At 25.2% G+C, this 20,763-nt stretch overlaps 1 protein-coding gene across 2 annotated transcripts in view; it reads left to right on the top strand.

The window, feature by feature from the left end:
• The window catches only part of LOC117171453 (ectopic P granules protein 5 homolog), a 73,278-nt gene that overhangs the window by 22,314 nt on the left and 30,201 nt on the right, over nt 1-20,763 (top strand). For both annotated transcript variants that reach the window (XM_033358791.1, XM_033358790.1), the window contains 7 exons: nt 919-1,750; nt 7,018-7,160; nt 7,243-7,420; nt 7,498-7,695; nt 13,407-13,538; nt 16,081-16,317; nt 18,916-19,099. In XM_033358791.1, coding sequence (XP_033214682.1) covers nt 919-1,750; nt 7,018-7,160; nt 7,243-7,420; nt 7,498-7,695; nt 13,407-13,538; nt 16,081-16,317; nt 18,916-19,099 — 1,904 coding nt within the window. The remainder of the gene's footprint in view (nt 1-918; nt 1,751-7,017; nt 7,161-7,242; nt 7,421-7,497; nt 7,696-13,406; nt 13,539-16,080; nt 16,318-18,915; nt 19,100-20,763) is intronic.

The raw sequence follows: 20,763 nt of genomic DNA, 5'->3' as shown, positions 1-20,763 counted from the left end.
GTGTTGTTAATAAAAATTCAGAAATCTAAAATTGTAACCACTTATAATTACCGAAAGTGTCCTTTTACTGATGCATCAATTTCAGGTAGAATAATTTTAATTGTTTTTTTCATTTTAAACTGAATTAAAATTTTTTTTTTATTTTAAATTTTTCTTTAGAATTATCATTCATTCTAGAAATTTTCAAATATAAAATATTTTTTAATTTGAAATTACTTTATTGTTTAAAATTCAAACTAAGAACCGGAGACTTTTGAGATCTTAAATATAAAGTTAAAAATTAAGATAAAGAATACAAAACAGTATTGTTATATGATTTCATTTTTTGAAAATTTACACTTTCATGCTTTTCAATCAAAAATTGCTTTATATTTACATCCAAAATTATTAAATTCAAAGCTGACCATTAAAGCCTTTAATATAAAATTTCGAAATATTTAATAGCGAAATGGTCCTCAAATTTTAAATATTTGAATTTGAAACAACAATATATTGAAATTTAAAATTCCAAACCTCCAAAAATCAATCTAAAAATATATTATTAATAAAAATAATATGTAGTATCAAGTGACATTCAAAAGAACAAGATAGGTTTTTTTACTAAAAGTTTAATTATTCTAAACACTTTGAAAATGATAGGATTTCTAGTTGGGAACCGGCTTTCTCCCGGTTCTCCCGGGTTGGTTTTCCCTTTCATTCTACCGTAGGTTATTTATTAAAAGTTGTGAGTTTCCTAAATTCTTGATAAATTATTCATAGCTTAACAAAAAGGGAAAAATGATCAAATATATGGATTATAGGGGATTTATAGAAAAATCGGGAGGAATTATAGAAGAAAGGGGAATAGAAGACAGTGATCTCTGCTCTGATGTTCCAATTCTACTGAAAAAAATCCTAAAATTCCTTATTAACTAACAGGGTAGTCGATCACGGCGGCATGGGTGCGAAATTTTTCGAAGGGATGATAAATCTCAGCTATTTGAAGAAACTCAAGAAAAGACTGCACGATACTGTCGAGCATTTTCAAATAAAGTCTGACAACGATCTGGACGGTGGAAAGTTGATAACCGACGAGAGACGTATTTTTTATCTCGACATGGCAAAATTTTACAAAACCCTAACACTGTGGCTAGAAGAGCCAAGGCTTCAGGAATCAGGACTCTACCTTCCAGCCTTGCCTCCACAATACATGTCTCAAAAATTAATGCTACTTCTCCAGGGCGAAAGGAATCCATGGCTCGAATATGTCGATTATTTTTCGGTACAACAAAGTCAGCAGAAAGCAATACAAGAGTGGCAGCACTTGACTCTCCGAGAGCTTGACGAGTCCTGCAAAAAATCGAGTCAAACTCCAACAACTCCTTTGGAACCAGCGGATCCTCAGCAGAGGATATTCCGAAGACTCAACAGCTACGAGCAACCAGTACCGCCTCCAGTTTTAAGTCGAAACAATCCCGTGATAAGTCCTATTCTCAGAGAGAGTCTTTATAATTCGGATTCGATTGTTAATTTGATCAAACCACACCTCAGAGTAATTTTGGATTATGCTCAGACTTTCAATCTCATGGTTTCGGAACACACGGCAGTTGATTGCAGCTTTTTGGAATTGGTTCCGATACTTTATAAGGAGGTCGAGAATCATGTGACTTTACATGCTTTGTGTGACACGACATCCTCGAGTCAAAAGCGTACAAGGTCAGGAACTCCACCGATTGTACATTGCGCGGGCGCTGCAGTCATCAGAGTTAAGGTAAGAGTTTGATAGATATTTTTTTAGTAAATTTATCTTGAAGGCTTTTGTTCATAACAATCCACAAATTTGCTCAAGATGTTTACATTGTGTAATTACATTTTTTAATTGATTTTTTTATTTAATCTGATGTAAGAAAAACGTGTATAAAAAAGTAGCAAATCCATATGTATTACAACTTAGAGGCAGGAGCAGCGGAGCCTTTTTTCTCTAGGCGGGGGCAGGAGAATAAATTTATAATATTGAATGAGACACTTTCTACATACTATAATAATATTATACTAAACACAAATTGTGCATGAATAATAATAAGTGAATTATACATAGTAAATAATAAATACAGGTATAAAATTCATATTACTAAATATTTTACAAAGACATCAATAATTTCATAAATATTACCAAATATTTCGCAAAGATTTTTAAAGATTTCAGAAAGATTTGACAGTTTTCAAATATTTCACAAAGATTGCGGATAGGCTTAAAAGATATGCAAAGACTTTAATGATTTCTCAAAGATTTTACCAAGATTACAAAGATTTCTCAAAGATTTCACAGTTTTCAAATACTTCGCAAAGATCTCAATAATTTCATAAATTTTACCAAATATTTAAAAAATAAATGTAATATTTCGCAGATATCTGAAGATTTCAGAAAATGTTTAAAAAGATTTTACAAAGTTTTCAAATATTGGGCAAAGATGTCGGTTAGATTTTTAAAAATTTCACAAAGACTTCAATTATTTCATAGAAATTGCCGATATTTTTCAAAGATTTCTCAACGATTTCAATAATTTTACAAGTATCACCAAATATTTCAGAAAGATTTCAATGATTTGCCAAATATATAAAAGGTTTCAAATATCTTGCAAAGATTTGGCATAGATTTAAACGATTTTACAACAACATCAATGATTTCCAAAAGATTTCGCAAAGATTTCAATAATTTCAATAATTTCTGAAGATTTCAAATATTTCGCAAAGATTGACAGAATTTTACATAATTAAATATTTCACAAATATTTTGCATATTTTAAAAAGATTTCAATGATTTCCCAAACATTTTAAAATTTCGCAAAAATTTCAGAAAGATTTTGGATAGATTTTAAAATTTCACGAAGGTATAAATGATTTCCCAAATTTTCAAATATTTGACAAGGAGTTCAATGATTTCCCAAAGATTTTCAATATTTCGCAAACATTTAAATAATTTCACAAACATTATGAAATGTTTTATAAATATTTTTTAATATTTTACAAAGATTTCAATGATTTTAGAAAGATTTCACAATGACTTCAATAATTTCCCAAAGATTTCAACAATTTAAAAAATATATAAGATATCTTAAATATTTTATTAAGATTTCAATAATTTTCCAAAAATTTCACAAAGATTTCAAATATTTCATAAATATTTCTGATAGATTTACAAGATTTCACGGACTTCAATGATTTCTCAAAGATTTTCAATATTTCGCAAAGATTTAAACAGTTTCACAAACATCAAATGATTTATAAATATTTTGTTATTTTTTACAAAGATTTCAATGATTTTAGAAAGATTTCACAAAGAATTCAATAATTTCGCAAAGATTTCAACAATTTAAAAAATATACACAATTTTTTAAATATTTTATACAGATTTCAATAATTTTCCAAAGTTTCAAAGATTTTACAAAGATTTCAAATATTTCGTTAATATTTCTGATAGATTTACAAGATTTCACGAACTTTAATGATTACCCAAAGATTTCAAAAATTAAAATTTTTTGACAGATTTGATAAAGATTTCAAATATTTCAATAAGATTTCGGATAGATTTAAAAAATTTCACAAAGATTTCGATTATTTCAAAAATATTATCAAATATTGTTTCAAATATTCGACAAAAATTTCAATGATTTCTCAAAGATTTCAAAGAATTTACCAAATTTTAAAATATTTGACAAGGAGTTCAATGACATCCCAAAGATTTCAAATATTTGGCAAAGATATCGGTTACATTAAAAAGATTTCACAAAAACATCAATTATTTCACAGAGATTTCAGATACATTTCTGGAAAAATTCAAACGATCCGATGAATTTAATCATTCGATTTCAGAGGGGTCAAATCAATACCTTGCGCCTCCCTGGGTGATTTTTGAGGGGCGCATTGCCCCCTGTGCCCCTATAGGGCTCCGCCGCTTCTGCTTACAGATATGACATTTTCAACAAAATAGAATTCATTTTTAACCAAATAGTTGGTTTTTCAACAAAGAAGATGAACTTTCAAACAAAAAGATTAATTTTCTTCTAATAAATTCGAATATTTAGAAAAATACATCAATTTTTTAATATAAAAGGAATTTTCAACAAAATAGTCAAAACTTTCAACGACGGAGATGAATTTTTAACAACAAAAAAATGAATTCTTAGCGAAAAGTGTAATAGTTCATATTCCCACCAAAACATGTTTAAATTGTAATTCAAAAACAGTGGAATTAAACCAAAGGATACGATTTCTCATATAAAATTTTGCATCATCAACCAGCACATATTAATTTCCACACCAAAAATAGGAATTTTCAAAAAAGAAAAAACTTCATCCACAATATGTTCAATTTTCATGACAAAAATTTGAATTGCCTACAAAACCGTTGAGTTTTCAACAGGAAAATATGAATTTTTAACAACAAAGTTAAGTTAAAACAACTTTTAAACTTTGAAGCTAAAAAAAGCGAATTTTTTACAAAAAAGTGAATATTTCTACCAAAAAATATAAATCTTTTACAAAATTAATTGAATTTTCAACTAAAAAAAACAATTTTTAGCATTGTTAAATTATCAGTTGAAAAAAAATCCTATAAGAGAACGCAGTTTCAACAAAATAATTGACTTTTCTACCACAAAGATGAAGTTTCAACTAAAAAGATTACTTTTCTACCAAGAAAGACGAATTTTCAACCAGACTTTTGAATGTTTAACTAAAAATAAAATAGTTTCAACTTAAATTGGTAAGTTTTCAACGTAAAATGGAAAGGTTGAATTTGGAGCTCACAAAATTAATTGTCAACTATGTAAAATTAATTTTCAACAAAATAGTTCATTTTTCAACCAAACAAATAAAGTTTTAAACAAAAATACAATAGCTAAATTTTTTAGTTAAAAAAATGAATTTCCTATAAAAAAATTTGAACAAAATAGTCAAATTTCAAAACTAAAGAAATATTTTTTACACTAAAAAATATCATTTTTCCAAAAAGGAATTTTTAAGTAAAAAAAGATAAATTTTTAACTAAAAATAGAATATATTTAAAATTTTAATTTAAAGAATTTAACCAAATTACATTTTTAACTAATGAAATGATTTTTTAAATAAAATATACATTTTTAACTTAAAATAGAACATTTAAATTGTCAACAAAATAGTCAAAATTTTCAACGACGGAGATGAATTTTCAACAACGAAAAAATTAATTCTTAGCGAAAGTGTAATAGTTGATATTCGCACCAAAAGATATTTTAATTTTCATTCAAAAACAGTTGAAATGAATCAAAAGATACGAATTTTCATATAAAGTATTGAATCCTCAACCAGCACATATTAATTTCCACACCAAGAAGAGGAATTTTCAAAAAAGAACAAAATTTCATCCTATATGTTCAATTTTCATGCCAAGAATTTGAATTGCCTACAAAACAGTTTAGTTTTTAACAGGAGAATATGAATTGTCAACAAAGAAATTAAGTTAAAATACTTTTGAATTTTAAAGCCAACAACAAACGAATTTTCTACAAAAAAGTGGATGATTCTACCAAAAAATATTAATCTTCTACTAAATTAACTAAATTACCAATTAAAAAGAAGATTTTTAGCATTGTTAAATTATTAGTTTCAAAAAATCATATAAGAAAACGAAGTTTCAACAAAATAATTGACTTTTTAACGAAACAGATAAAGTATCAACCAAAAATAGAAGTTAAATTTTTAGTTGAAAAAATGAACTTGCTATAAAAAATTTGAACAAAATAATCCATTTTTAAAACTGACCAAATGGTTTTTAAACTGAAAAATATAAATTTCTTAACTTAAACCAAAAAAGAGGAACTTTCAAATAAAAAAGATAAAGTTTCAACCAAAATAACAAAACTTAAAATATAAATTAAAAATTAAATTTTTAATAAACAAATTTAACAAAATCAAATTTTTAACCGAAGAAATTATTTTTCAACTAAAATATACATTTTTAACTTAAAATAGAAAATTTAAATTCTCAGTGGAACAAATTGTCAGTATAGAAAATGAATTTTCAAAAAAATAGTGAGATTTTGTACCAAAGAAATGAACTTTTAACAAAACAAAAAATAATTTTAAAGAAGAAAATCATCAATATTAAAATATGAGTCAAGTAACAGTTTTTCTCATCAAAATAGTTTAATTGTTAACAATAAAAATTAATTGTCAACTAAAATTTAACTTTTTAATGAAAGGATTGAATTTTCAACCAAATATTTGAATTTTCAACTAGAGAAGATAAAATTTCAAGCATACTTTAAATACTTAAATTTCCAGTTAAAAATATTAATTTTCAACTAGAAAAAAGCCTTTTTTATTAAATTAGTTCAATTTTCAAGTAGTTGCATTTTCAGCCAAAAAATATATTTTTTTAAAAGAAAAAATAGTCGAATTCAACCAAAAAAGATGAATTCTCAACACAATATTTCAATCCTCATCCAAAACAGATTAATGTTCAACAAAAGAGTTGAATTCTCAACCAAGAAGGAATTTTCAGCCAATAAAGGAAAAAAAATTAATCCAAAATGTTGAATTTTCATTACAAAGGTACGAACTTTCTACAAAACATTTGAATTATCAACAAAAAAGTTTTACTTTTTAACCAAAAGTTGAAGTTTTTACCAAAATAGTGGAATTGTAATCATGAAAAATAAAAGTTTTAACAAGCAGTTGATTTTTCAACCAAAAATAATTACTCTTTAACAAAACTGTTGCATTTTCAACAAAATAATAAAATATTTAACCACTAGATGAATTCTTAACCAAAAAGAAATATAAAAAATTATAAGTTTGGTGTGGAGGGGGGGGGGGGAGGGGTCAGGAAAATGCGTTAGGTAATTTATGGATGGCCCTCAAACTTAAACTTTACTTTATCGAAAATTCCCACACTCTTTCAGGTTTACCTAAAATTCTCTTACATTCCCTGGCCAGTTTTAAGTTCCCGGATTTTCCAGAATACCCTGAACTTTTATATATTATGGAAAACGTTAGATTTCAGAGGCCCGAGTGAGCGATGGAGTGGATCAAATGATAAGTCAAAACAGGGCAGAGTATGAAAATCTATTGGTGAAAGCCAGTCAACCACCTCCGAGCAAAGTAACTCAAGGCTGCGTCATCGCCGATCATCTGATCGCGTGAGTAATTCTCTAATGACTTGAAAATATTTTGTATTTTACAATTTAAACAAATATAATCGAGAATCCTTTTGATTGGCAGACTTCTCGAACACGAAATAAATGTCAACCGCACGACAGAAAATACAGAAGTTCTGCGTAAAGTTCAAGACAGTGGAGTTAAGTTATTTTATCATTTAGTCCAATTTTATACAGAGGAAGCTTCACTTTGTCCCCCAACGAAACAACTTCTCACAACTTGCATAGAAAAATTAGGACAGGTATTGTTAAATATTATGAAAAAACGTAAAATACAATGAGAATTTCAATTTTTAATTCAATATTTTGCACTTTTAAGCTGTTTATCAATGGAGAGGAAAGTCAGGGTCCTGAGCTGCTTAAAGCAATAATGGAACGACCTAATCTCGGTGGACTTTTAGGTCCTCATTTTACTCCAGTTGCCGGTGGCGCCTCCACATTTTTACAAATGTACCAAACCGTGGTTGAATTGTCGACAGGATCTAATGTGGATTTGTGTTTTGTTCTTCTTTCGAAGGTGAGATTAGCTATTTTCTTATGCAAGAAGTTTGCAAGTAAACCGGGAATTTCACAAATTCGTGAAATGTTGTTCTTTTTCTAATTATAAATTCGAATTTTTTTGAATTTATTTGCTTTATGATTAATTTTTTTGCCAATTACTTTTAAAGTGCACGAAAAAGATTGAGATCTTTAAAAACAATTGTAATGAATTTAAAATGTTAAAATTTTGTTGACTACACCTTTAAATAATTATTTTATTCATATTATTAAAAATTAAAGTTAACAATAATTTGCGTTAAAATAATTGTTAATTGTATATTGTTACTCATGTTCCTCGCTAAAATAAAAAAATGGTCTTGTAGTGCAAAACTCTTTGTCAATTATTTTCAGAGTGAACACAAAATATTGCGATCTGTAAAAACAATTGTCATCACTTTAAACTGTTTAAAAATTCTTTTATAAATATTGAAATAATTTGAAACATTCTATGTACAAATTACATGCCTTTAATTTGTGTCTTTGCATTATTATTTATTGAAAAAACACAAAAATTTATTAAAAACTTGATACTTTTTATGAATATGAAAGGAAGAACAAAGTTTTCAATGACAATAAGAGCAGCTGTAATTAGTAATCCAAAAAAATTCATGAAAACATGTAATTTAATATCAGAAAAACTGAATATAAAGGTGAGTATTTTTAAAAGAGTTTGAATTGTATTCATATTTTTATATTGTTTATCTTGCTAATGTAATTAATCAACTTTATAAACAATTGCATTTGTTGCAAATTTTAAGCATTGATTGATAATATAAGTTGACTCATAACAATAATAGTAATAATAATATTTAAACACTGATAATTCGCCTTATAATATACTTTTTTATTAATTCATCTAGACATTTCCGCCCTCTAAAAATATATATTTATACATAATTTATTTATAATCAGAAAGACTGAGAAAAAACGGGAAATAACCGGGAATGAAATTAATTTTTACTTTATCCACATTTTCAGGACATATACGTGAAAATAATTAATGGTTTTAATTTATAAAAAGGAGTTGGTAAAGAAATAAAATTTCCCTTCGGACAAAAAACGGGAATTTAAAATAATAGAAACTTGGATTTAGGAGAAAAAAATTTAAAAATCCCTGTTGCAAGTCAAAATTCGTTACAATTTAAAAGTTCCTTCTTCTGAAATAAAAAAAAGGAGTGAGAAAATGTTAAATATTCTATTGAAAGTGATTTATATGAGAACAATGTGTAAAATTGATCATTTAAATAATAAGAACTTGTAGCCGAGTAAATTATTTATTGTGTTGAACGTTGTTTTTAAATTATTAGTGCGAAATCATAGGATTGAAATGTGTAGCTCCGGGCTGTATGTCATACTATAACAGCAAATAGCTCATTTTTCAACCCAAGAAACTAATTTTTAATCAAAATGATAATTCTAAATTTAAAAAATAATAATTTTCAACACACGAGTTTGATTTTCAACCAAGTAAATTTATTTCTAAACTAAAAGATTACTTTTAATCGAAAATGATAAGTATTTAACTGGAATACTTAAATTTTTAACCAAAAAGAAGAATTTTTAAATAAAGAGATTAACTTTCAAAGAAAAAACTGATTTTCTACAAAAAAAGTCGATTTTTTAACAACATATGTGAATTGTCAACGAAATAAATGAATTTTCAATGCAGAAAGACAAATTTACATCCAAATTGTTAAACTTTGAACTAGAAAAGGTTAATTTTCCACCCGAAATAATTATATTTTCTACTGAAATAGTTAATTTTTTAGTTAAAAAGTGACTTTAAAGGAACTATTTATATTTTGAAAGCGATACGAATTTTCAATTAATATGATGAATCTTCCAACAATAAAATTAATTTTCAACAAAAGAGTTCAGCTTTCAACCGCAAGTAGTTGCATTTTCAAAAAAAAGGTAAATTCCGAACGAAAAATGTTTAAAAAAATTATATTAAAATTTCGGAATATTTACTTTTTGAAATACTACTTCTACTCTAAAAATTAATTAAAGCACTCTCTTTTTTTTAATTTCGAAAAAAAGGAATTTTGCAATTGTGAAGAAATTTGACTTGAAACAGGGATTTTTTAAACTCCTCTCTTCTAAATCCTACTGTAAATTCTTTTAAAAAATTCCCGTTCCATGTCAAAAATTCCTTTTCCCAACGGAAATTGTATTACTTTACCGAAACTCCCTTTCCTAAAATAAAAACGTAATTATTTTCACTTATATTCCCTGCAACCGCAGATAAAGTAAAAATAACTTTTCTAAATTGACAAAAATTACTAAAATATTGAGAACTTGAATTTTGCTACGATCAGAAGTAAATTCTCGGTTTTAACTCAATTCCAGGTTTTTCCCGGTTTCCCGTTTAAATCGCTACCCTGATTATAAATAAATTATATATAGATATATATTTTTTAGAAAGCCGAAATGTATAGATGAATTAAAGTGAAAAAGTACATTATAAGACTAATTATTAATGTTTAAATATTATTATTACTAGTATTATTAGTCAAGTAATATTATTAATCAATGTTTAAAATTTGCAACAAATGCAATTGTTTACAAAGTTAATTAATTACATTAGCAAAATAAACAATATAAAAATATGAATACAATTCAAACTGTTTTCAAAATACTCACCTTTATATTCAATTTTCCTGATATTAAATTAGATGTTTTTATGAATTTTTTTGTATCACTAATTACAGCTGCTCGTATTGTCACTTACAACTTAGTTCTTCCTTTTATATTTATAAAAAGTGTCAAGTTTTTAATGCATTTTTTTGTTTTTTCAATACATAACAATGCAAATACATAAATTAAAGGCATGCAATTTGTGCATAGAATTTTGCAATTTATTGCAATATTTATAAAAGAATTTTTAAACAGTTTAAAGTCACGACAATTGTTTTTACAGATCGCAATATTTTGTGTTCACTTTGAAAATAATTGAGAAAAAGTGTTGCACTATAAGACAATTTTTTTATTTCAGCGAGTATATGAGTAACAATATGCAATTGACAATTATTTTAACGCAAATTATTGTTAACTTGAATTTTTAATAATATGAATAAAATAATTATTTAAAGGTGTAGTCAAAAATTTTTTAACATTTTAAATTCATTAGAATTGTTTTTAAAGATCACAATCTTTTTCGTGCACTTTAAAATTAATTGACAAAAAATTAATCATAAAGCAAACAAATTCAAAAAAATTCGTATTTATAATTAGAAAAAGAACAACATTTCACGAATTTGTGAAATTCCCGGTTTACTTGCAAACTTCTTTCATAAGAAAATTGAAAAAAAGTACTGCACTATAAGAACATTTTTAGATTTCATCGAGATATGTAAAGTAAAAAGTTGATCGAAACTATGCAATTAAACATTGTTTTTTAATGCAAATTAATAGCATTTTGAATTTTCAATTGACATGAATAAAATAATTAATTAAAGTTGTCAAAAAATTTGGAACCATTTTTAAATAATTACAATTTTTTTAAAGATAGCAATATTTTTTTCGCTCTGAAAATAATTGACAAAAAGTGTTGCACTATAACAAAATTTTTTAATTTCAGCGAGATCACGAATAAAAATGTGCAATTAAACAATTGTGTTAACGAAAATTATTGGTAACTTGAATTTTTAATAATATTAATAAATTAATTCATTAAAGGCGTTATCAAAAAATTTGCAATTTTTTTAATTCGTTAAAATTGTTTTTAAAGATCCCAGTCTTTCTTGTTCACTTTTTAAATAATTAACAAATAAGTATTATACTATAAATTTAAAAAAAAATTATCAAGAGATAATGAGTAAAATATGCAACTAAACTATTTTTTCAAACGCAAATTATTTGCAACATGTATTTACAAGAATATTAATGAAATAATGAATTAAAGATATAGTCAACAAAAATGTTAAACATTTTTAATTCATTACAATTTTTTTAAATCGCAATATTTTGTATTAACTCTGAAAATAATTGACAAAAAAGGGTTTTGCACTATAAGCACAATTTTAAATTTCAGCGAGATGTATAGAGTGAAAATGTTATCGGAAATATGCGATAAAATATTTTTTCAAATAAATTATTACTACATTGATTAAAAAATTAAAAAATTTGGAATCATTTTTAATTGATTAAATTTTTTGTTTAAATCGCAATATTTTTTGATCACTCTGAAAATAATTGTCGAAAATATACAATGCAACTTTTTTTTTTAAAGCAAATTACTACTAACATGAATTTTTAACTGATATTAAAAGACTTAATTAAAGTTGTTATAAAAAAATTTGAAAACAAAATTTATTTCATTATAGTGATTTTTAAAGATTGCAATCTTTTTTGTTCACTTTGAAAATAACGAATAAATAAGTGGTGCACTAAAATTGTCTAAATTGTCTCAAATGTTTCATTTTTTAAATATTCATTTGAAAATATTTTTATCAAGAAAAAGAACAATTACTTAATATTTAGAAATATCTGACTGTTAATTTAAAATCAATAATTATAAATCAAATATTCGAACCTAAAAAAGTAAACTTTAAACGCTACATTTTTAATTGTTATATTAAAAAAAATGGAAGTCAAATTGTTCAATTTTGATGTATAAATAAAAATTGAACATCTATTGTTCTTAAAACAGAATTTGAGTAAATTGAAGAAATTTTGAGAAGTTTTGAAAAAATTCAAAATTATTTAAAAATTTGAAATGATATCAAACAATGTAAACGAAGTGTCTACGTGTACCAAGAAATGCGGATATTCGTACCGAAATTTGGGTGCAAATAGTCCACAGCCGGCCTGATTTAAAACAAAATCTGGATTTTTGCAGATTTCGAACAAAAAATTTAGAAGCTTTTTAAGAATTGTGAAAGGCTTTCAAAGAATAAAAAACATTTCCTTAAGATCCATCGCATAATGGACAGTGATTTGTTATTTGGAAAAATTTATTTCGAGAGAATATTTAAAAATATTTAGAAAGATTTACAAAATTGTGAAAATTAATGTGGAAGATTTTAAGAAAAAATTGCAGGAAAAGTTCGAATTATTTTAAAAGATGTTTAGAAGTTCTGAAAATTTTTCAAAAATAATGTAAAATGTAAAAAAAATGTAAAACAACATGTAGATTTTTCAAGATTTTGAAATATAATTTTGGAAGCATCTTAAGGATTGTTAAACTATTTAAAATAAAAGTCATTTTAATTTTAAAAATTCAATTTTTAATATTTCTAGCTTCAAATGGTTTAAAATGATATAATTTTGAAAATTTCTAAATTCAATGGTATCTTCTTCAATTTAGATAATTGAAAATGATAACGTGGATTTATATTTTTTGAACTGAATTTGCATCTTTAAACTCTACAATTTATAAAAGTTAAAAATGTTTTATTAGGCAGTTTAAGTGCATTTAATTAAATTAAATTATTGAGAAATAATGTTTGAATTAAAAAACTGTTAAGCTTGAATTTTGAAAGTTTAAACTTCAAGAGTTCCACTTTGGGTGCTTTAATTTGCTGCTAGTTTTTATTACTTCAAATGGAAAAATTTTGAGCTTTAGAGCTCGAATTTTTTAATTTTATTGACCGTGAAAATGTTTGCGAACCTGAAAAAAACGGGGAATTTTTTTCTTTAATGGCCATCCTGAGTAAACTATCCTAACTAATCACTAAAATTTTCTAGTTCGATGTTGGAAGTTGGCTGAATTATAGACGTCCGAGATTGAGTGAAAGATCAACGTTTATAGAACTAGTCTCAAGGGCACTGTGTAATATGGGATTAAATCCAGAGGACGATAAGCAGATACTACACGAGGTCAGATATTTTTCCCGTTTGCAGTAATAATTTCAGATTTTACTCTCTTTTCTTCTATTTCCCTCTTTTTCCCCCTTTTTGAAAAACTCCTCTTTTTCCCCCCTTTTTACAGAAATTATTTTAAGTTTAAAGTCAATTCTTTTTTATTTTAAAGTTTACTAGTGAATATTTGGTTCAGAATACATATTTTTAGTTGAAAATTTAATTTTTTTTTTAATTCCACAGTTTTGTTAAACAGTCACCCTTTTGTTTGAAAACTCATATTTTTTGGTAGAAAAGTTCTTGTTAAAAGTTCAGCTGTTTTCACAAAAATTAAGCTTTTTGGTTTGAAAAATTAGCTATTGACTTAAAAATTCGACTATTTTGTTGAAAAATCTCCCTTTTACGTGAATGTTCAACTGTTTGCTTGTAAATGCAACTGTTTGGTTAATAATTAATTTGGTTGTTGTTCAACATTTCGCTTTTATGTAGAAAATACATCTTTGAAAGTTAAAAATTTGTCTTGTTTATAGGAAAATTCAACTACTTAGTTGATAATTTATCTTTATCAGTTAAAAATTTAACCACTTGGTTGAAAATACATATTTGTAGGTTGAAAATTCAGGTATTTTGTTAAATATGCAACTATTTTTTAAAAAATTTAATTATTTTGTTGAAAACTCAACAACGTTGTTAAAAACAATTTTTTCTCTAAAGTACAAGTTCTTAGTCTAATGTTTAAATTATTTGTTCAAAATTCATTTTATTGGTTGAAGATTGAACCGATTTTGTTAGAAAAAAATTTTTTTGCTTAAAAATTCAGTTATGGTTATTTATTAATTTTTCGTTAAAAATGAATCGTTTTTACATTAAAAATGTATTTTATTAGTTGATTATTCTTGCTTGGTTAAAAATTTAACTATTTTGTTGAAAATTTATTTTTTTGTGTTTGAAGATCAATTTTTTTAACTATAAATTAAACTATTACATTTTTGGTTGACAATTGATAATTTAAGTGCAAAATTCATCAATTTGGTCAAAAACGAACTTTTCTGTTAAAAATTCATGTTTTCAGGTTGAAAATTCAACTTTTTTCATATAAAATGCGTTTTTGTGGCTAAAAAGTTCAACTGTGTTGATGAAAATTTGTGTTTATTGGTTGAAAATTCATCTATTGGTTTGAAAATTTAAATATTTTCTTGAAAATGTAACTATTTTAGTTTAAAAGTAATCTTTATTGTTCAAAATTTTTACTGTTTTGTTGAACATTAATCTTTTTAGAGAGAAATTTCGTCCTTTTAGATTAAAAATTCATTTTTTTCGTAAAAAAGTCCTTGGCTGAAAATGAAACTATTTGGAATACAATTCCACTACTTTATTAAAAATTTGTTTAAATAATTTTTAAAATTTTCGGTTTATTAGTTAAAGATTTCATTATTTTGTTGAAAATTCATTTTTTTTTGGTTGAACATTATTTTACTGAACTGAAAATTAAACTACTCTATTTTTCTTTGAAAATTCAACTGTTTTGGTTGAAAAATTGACTACTCAGGGGAACGTTGCACTTCTTTCTTAAAGATTCATTTTATTGGTTGAAGATTGAACCATTTTCCTGAAAATTTGTTTTCTTTTTTGCTTGTAAATTTACTTATCATTATTTATTGAGTTTTTTGTCAAAAATTGATCATGTTTAGTTCATTTTCTAATATTTGGTTGAATATTTTTTTTTTGTAAAAAAAATTGAAAATCAAAGATTCTAATTAGTTAAAATTTCTTTTTTTTTTTAAATTATATTTATATTGATTATCAATTATTAATAATTATATTTTTACTTGAAAATTGATCGTTATCATTTGCAAATTTAACTATTTTGTAACAAATGAAATTTTTAGTTAAAAATTCGTATTTTCAGGTTAAAAATTTCGCTATTTTGTTGAAAATTTGTCTTTCTGGGTTGAAAATGAGCTTCTTGGTTGAAAATTTATATATTTGTTTGAAAATGTATTCTTTTTGAATTCAAAATTCAACTGTTTGATTGAAAATACATTTATGTAGGTTGGAAATTCAAGTATTTGGATAAAAATGCAACTATTTTTGTTTAAAAGTGATCTTTATTGATCAAATATTTAACTGTTTTGTTGAACTCATTTTTTATAGAGTTTTAGATAATTTTAATACTTGAAAGTTCAACTGTTTGGTTAAAAAGTCACCTTTCTTGGTTGAAAATTAACATTATTATTGAAGATATCTCTTTTTGGGCTTGAAAGCCAACTGTTTTCTAAAAAATTCTAATTTCTATCTTACAAACTCAACTCTTCCATTGAAAATTCATCTCTTTCAGTAGAAAATTAACATTTTTTTGTTGAAAATTCAACTGTTTTTTTGAAAATGAAATGAGGAAATTATTATTTGTAGTTAAAAGAATTTCTTCTCCTATTATTGTCCTATTTTCCTGAATATTCCCCTATTTTCCCTGCTTCGATAGAATTTTGAGAAGTTAAGCTCTTTATTTAATTAAACTGTACTTTTTCCATGGGTAAATCTAAACTTAAATTATCTGTAGCTGTTTCGCAATCATCTTCGACTTGTTTTGCTGCACGAATTTCCGGAACACTACGGTGAAGTTCTCAGTGTTATTTTGCGAGGGAGCGAGGGTCAAAGTCTTTCACTTGATGTTTGGCGTGATTTGTTGGGAGCTTTGAGTGGAAGACCAAAAACTGCACCTCCTATTCAGGCTTCGAAAATCAGAGATGAAATTAGACGTTATGCTACTGAGCAGAGGTTGCTTGCTCGTCAAGAAGTATGTGCCTTTCTTAAATTCTGTAATATTTTAAGATCCTTAAACCAAAATCATCGAATACGTAATTAATCATACTTGACCGGGGAATCGGGAAATTTATTTACCGGGAAAAAATCGGGAATTTACTTCTGGTCGTAGCAAAATTCAACTTTTCATTATTTTAATAATTTTGGTTTCTTATAAGGATTTTATTTATTTTTTCATTATGAGAAATACCTTTTGCAAAGTTGTGGCTATGTGAGATCATTTTCTCGATTTTTTTTTGTTTTCAAAAATTGATTTATCACGTTTTATTTATTCCTAATTTATACTGGCTTGGAACAGGGAATTTTAGAAAATAATTATCGTTTTCATTTTAGGAGGAGGAGTTTCGGTACAGAAATATAATTTCACTTGGAACAGGGAATTTTTATATGGAACTGGAATTTTTTCCGAATTTTAGTTCGAATTTAGAAGAAAGGAATTTAAAAAATCCCTCTTCCAAGTCAGAATTGGTGACAATTTACAAGTTCCCTCTGCTAAAATTTAGATAAAGAAAGTACTTCAAGTAGTTCTTAGAGTAGAAGTATTATTTCAAAGAAGTATTTCTGAATAATAATATCAGTTTTTCTATATTGTTTGTTGCGAATTCATCTTTTTTTAGTTGAGAATTCAACTACTTGGTTAAAAGTTAAACTTTTTTTGTTTAAAATTAATTGTTTTGGTTGAAAATTGATCATTTTAATTTAAAATTCATTTGTTTGAAAATTGATTTAATTTATGGAAAATTCGTGTTTTTTTGTTGTGTTTTTTTTTTGTACAAAACTAGTCTTTAATATTGAAAATTTATCTTTTTGGCATGAAATTAAACTACTATTTCAGTTGAAGATTCATCATTTCAGTTGAAACTTCATCAGTTTCGTTGAAAATTAATTTCTTTTACTGAAATTTTAACTGTCCCATTTCTAGTTAAAAATTCAACAGTTTGGATGAAAATTTGTCCTTTTTATTAAAAATTCAAGTGTTTCGTTGAAAGTTCACCTATTTTGTTTAAAACACGGTTTTTTGGGATAAAATTATCTTCTTTTTCAAGTTAATCTTATTGTTTGAAAATTCGTTTTTTTCGGTTAAAAATTTAAGTATTCCAGTTAAATATTTATCATTTTGGTTGAAAATTGATCTTTTAGATTGGTAATAACATTATTTGGTTAAAAGTTAAACTCTTTTGTTAAAAATGTATTTGTTTGGTTGAAGATCCATCATTTTAATTTAAAATTTATTAGTTTGAAAATTTATTTAATTTGTGGAAACTCTTAGTTTTTTTTCTGTAGAAAATTAATCGTTATTGTTGAAAATTTATCATTTTGGCATAAAATTAAACTACTATTTCAGTTAAAGATTCATAATTTTAGTTGAAAATACATCAGTTTAGTTGAAAATTGATCTTTTATAGTTAAAAATTCAACAATTTGGATAAAAATTTGTCCTTTTTATCAAAAACTCAACTATTTTATTAAAAATTCACGTATTTTGTTTAATAATCAATTTTTTTGGGTATAAAATTATATTTTTTTTTTAAAGTTAATCTTCTTGTTTAAAAATTCTTCTTTTCGGTTAAAAATTTAAGTAATTCAGTTAAAAATTGATAATTTTAGTAAAAAAATTCATCTTTTAGATTAGAAATAAAATTATTTGGTTTTTCGTTGATAATTATTTTTAATTTAACTGAAAATGTAACTTGATTTTGTATTGTATTCATCTTCTTGATTGAGAATTGTTTTTTTTTGTTGAGAAAAATTGAATAATTCTAGTTAAAAATTCATCATTGCAGTTAAAAACTGATTTTTCTCGTTTAAAATTCAACTATTCCAGTTAAATATTTACACTTTTATTTGAAAATTCATGTCTTTGTTTGAAAATGTAACTGTTTTTTTAATATAGCTTTTTTTGTCAAAAGTAATTTTTTTAACTGAAAATTTAACTTATTTCAATTGAGAATTCCATAATTGTGGTTTAAAATTCGTCTTCTTGATTAAATATTAATTTTTTGTTTGAAAATTCAACTATTTTAGTTGAAGATATGTGTAACTAAAAATGTTACTATTCCATTTTAGGTTGAAAATTATTATTTTTTAATTTAAAATTTTAATTATTTAGTTGAAAATTTGTCTTTAATTAAAAATTGAATTGATTTTTTTTTAATTATTCTTTTTTGTTTGAGAATTAATCTTTTTGTTTGAAAATTCATGTTTATTTTTTAAAATTCAAGTTTTACAGCTAAATATTCATCATTTTAGTTGAAATCTCATCTTTTTGGTTTAAAATTTAACTATTCCAGTTGAAGATTCATAATTTTATTTGAAAATTCATCACTTTGTTTGAAAATTGAACTTGAACGGGAAAATTGAAAAACTTGACAAGGAAAAACCGGGAAATGATCGGGAATTTGAAATTTTCCGCCGAATCGCCGAATTCATTTTATTCCGTAAAAATTGCATCTTTTGGTTAAAAATGCAATTGTCTGGTTAAGAATTGATCTGTTTAGCTTGAAAATTAACTTTTTTTTTTTAAATTCATTGTTTCGTAGAAAATTTGTATCCTGAAAAAATTATTTTTTAGATGCACGAGACGGCAGTGCTGCTAAGCAAACATTTTATGAACGAACGCCTGCAGTACGGCCTTTACGGTTTATATCCAAAGTATCGAGTCTACAATGAACCGCTCACAATATTTCTTGGCATGGTGGGTCATGCTCTTGTTGTCCAAACACTCCAGGCAGACAGAGGATCACTGGCCGATCAACGTGAGTACCAAAAACAATCAAAATTTTACATTAAAAAAAAATATATTAAATTTTCTTCAATTATAGGTGCGCGTGTGTGTATGTATATATATAATATGTATACTTAACTTACATTTTGGGGGGAGCATGGCAAAATGTTAAGATTTTCCACGAGTTTTAAAAGTGAATTATTTTCTCGAAAATTGAACAATTTTTCCAAAAGTCACACTTTTCGGTTGATAATTCATCTGTTTTGATGGAAATTCATCTTTTTGGTATAATATTCATTTTTTTCTATAAAAATTGCACCTTTTGGTTAAAAATGCAACTGTCTGGTTAAAAATTAATCTGTTTAGTTTAAAAATTAACTTTTTTCAACTTCAATTGTTCTGTAGAAAATTCGTATTTTTGACCCAAAAATTTAACAATTCTATAGAAAATTTAACTACTTGGTTAAAAATTTATGTATTTTGCTGAAAATTCGTCCTTTTTATAACAAAAATAAATGGTTTAGGTTAAAAAATCATTTTTTCAACCGAACATTAAATTTCTTTGTTCAAGACTCAACTCAATGTGGTAAAAAATATATCTATTTAATTAAAATTGTTAGTATTTTGTTCAAAATTCTTATTTTTGCATAGAAATTAATTTTTTTTATTAAAAAAGCACCTGTTTCGAAGCTAGATAAAAGAGTATTTTTTTAAAACAATATTGATTAGAATTGCTTAAAGAAAGTAGTTATTTTTTAGCAAAGTAATATATTTTTAAACAAAAAAAAAAAGATTGTTAACAAGAAATGTAATAGTTAATAAAGCTCGTTGATATTTCAATAAAAATAGATTTTAATTTCGAACCAAAAATAGTTGAATTCAACCAAAAAGGTCAAATTTTCACCGAAGTATTAGATTCTAAACAAAATAATTGAATTCTTCCAGCAAAATAGTTCAATTTTATACCAAAAAGGACTAGTTTTTAGAAAAGTTGTTAAATTTTTAACTAAATAATTAAATTTATATAATTAATATAGTTGCATTGAATTTTAAAGTAAAAACTATCAGTTTTCAACAAAAAATGGAATAATTACATTTTCAGCTAAAAACATTAATTTGATTTAAAAAATTAATTTCCAACGGAATAGTTAAATTTCAAACAGAAGTGATTAATTTTTAACACCAATTAATTAATCTTTAACTTGAAAATTCTATTAATCTTCAACTTGAAAATTTTTTTTCTGCCAAAAAGATGAATTTTCAAAAAGTACATGAAATTTAAAGTAACAAAGATAATTTTTCAGCCAAAAATTGAATAGTCAAATATTCAGTAGAAAAAATAATTTTCAATTTAAAAATCTGCCCGCCCTGCGGGAAGATTCTCTGTGATGATCGCGTATCCCGCGCTCATCTAGTTATGGGATCATGTAGAACTCAACCCTTTTTGCATGGTAAAGAAGAACACCTCCTCACCATAAAGGCCTAATCGCTAAATTTAAAATTATATTTCACAATTTTTATTATTGTTCTTAAACTCTCTTATCTTTCTATTGGCAAAAACGAGACAGGCGTGAGACAAGCCGAGAAAAGAATCAGAAAGTCTGTTTCTTTTCTCGGGTAAATGAATGCACTTAGAGTAAGTTAGCACATAAGACCTTACTTAATAGTTCCTATAGATGAGACAGATTTTCTGAG

The sequence above is a fragment of the Belonocnema kinseyi genome, chromosome 4 (assembly GCF_010883055.1).
Source record: "Belonocnema kinseyi isolate 2016_QV_RU_SX_M_011 chromosome 4, B_treatae_v1, whole genome shotgun sequence".
Taxonomy (NCBI): domain Eukaryota; kingdom Metazoa; phylum Arthropoda; class Insecta; order Hymenoptera; family Cynipidae; genus Belonocnema; species Belonocnema kinseyi.
Note: the sequence above shows the minus strand (reverse complement) of the source record. Positions and strands in the feature narration are given on the sequence as shown.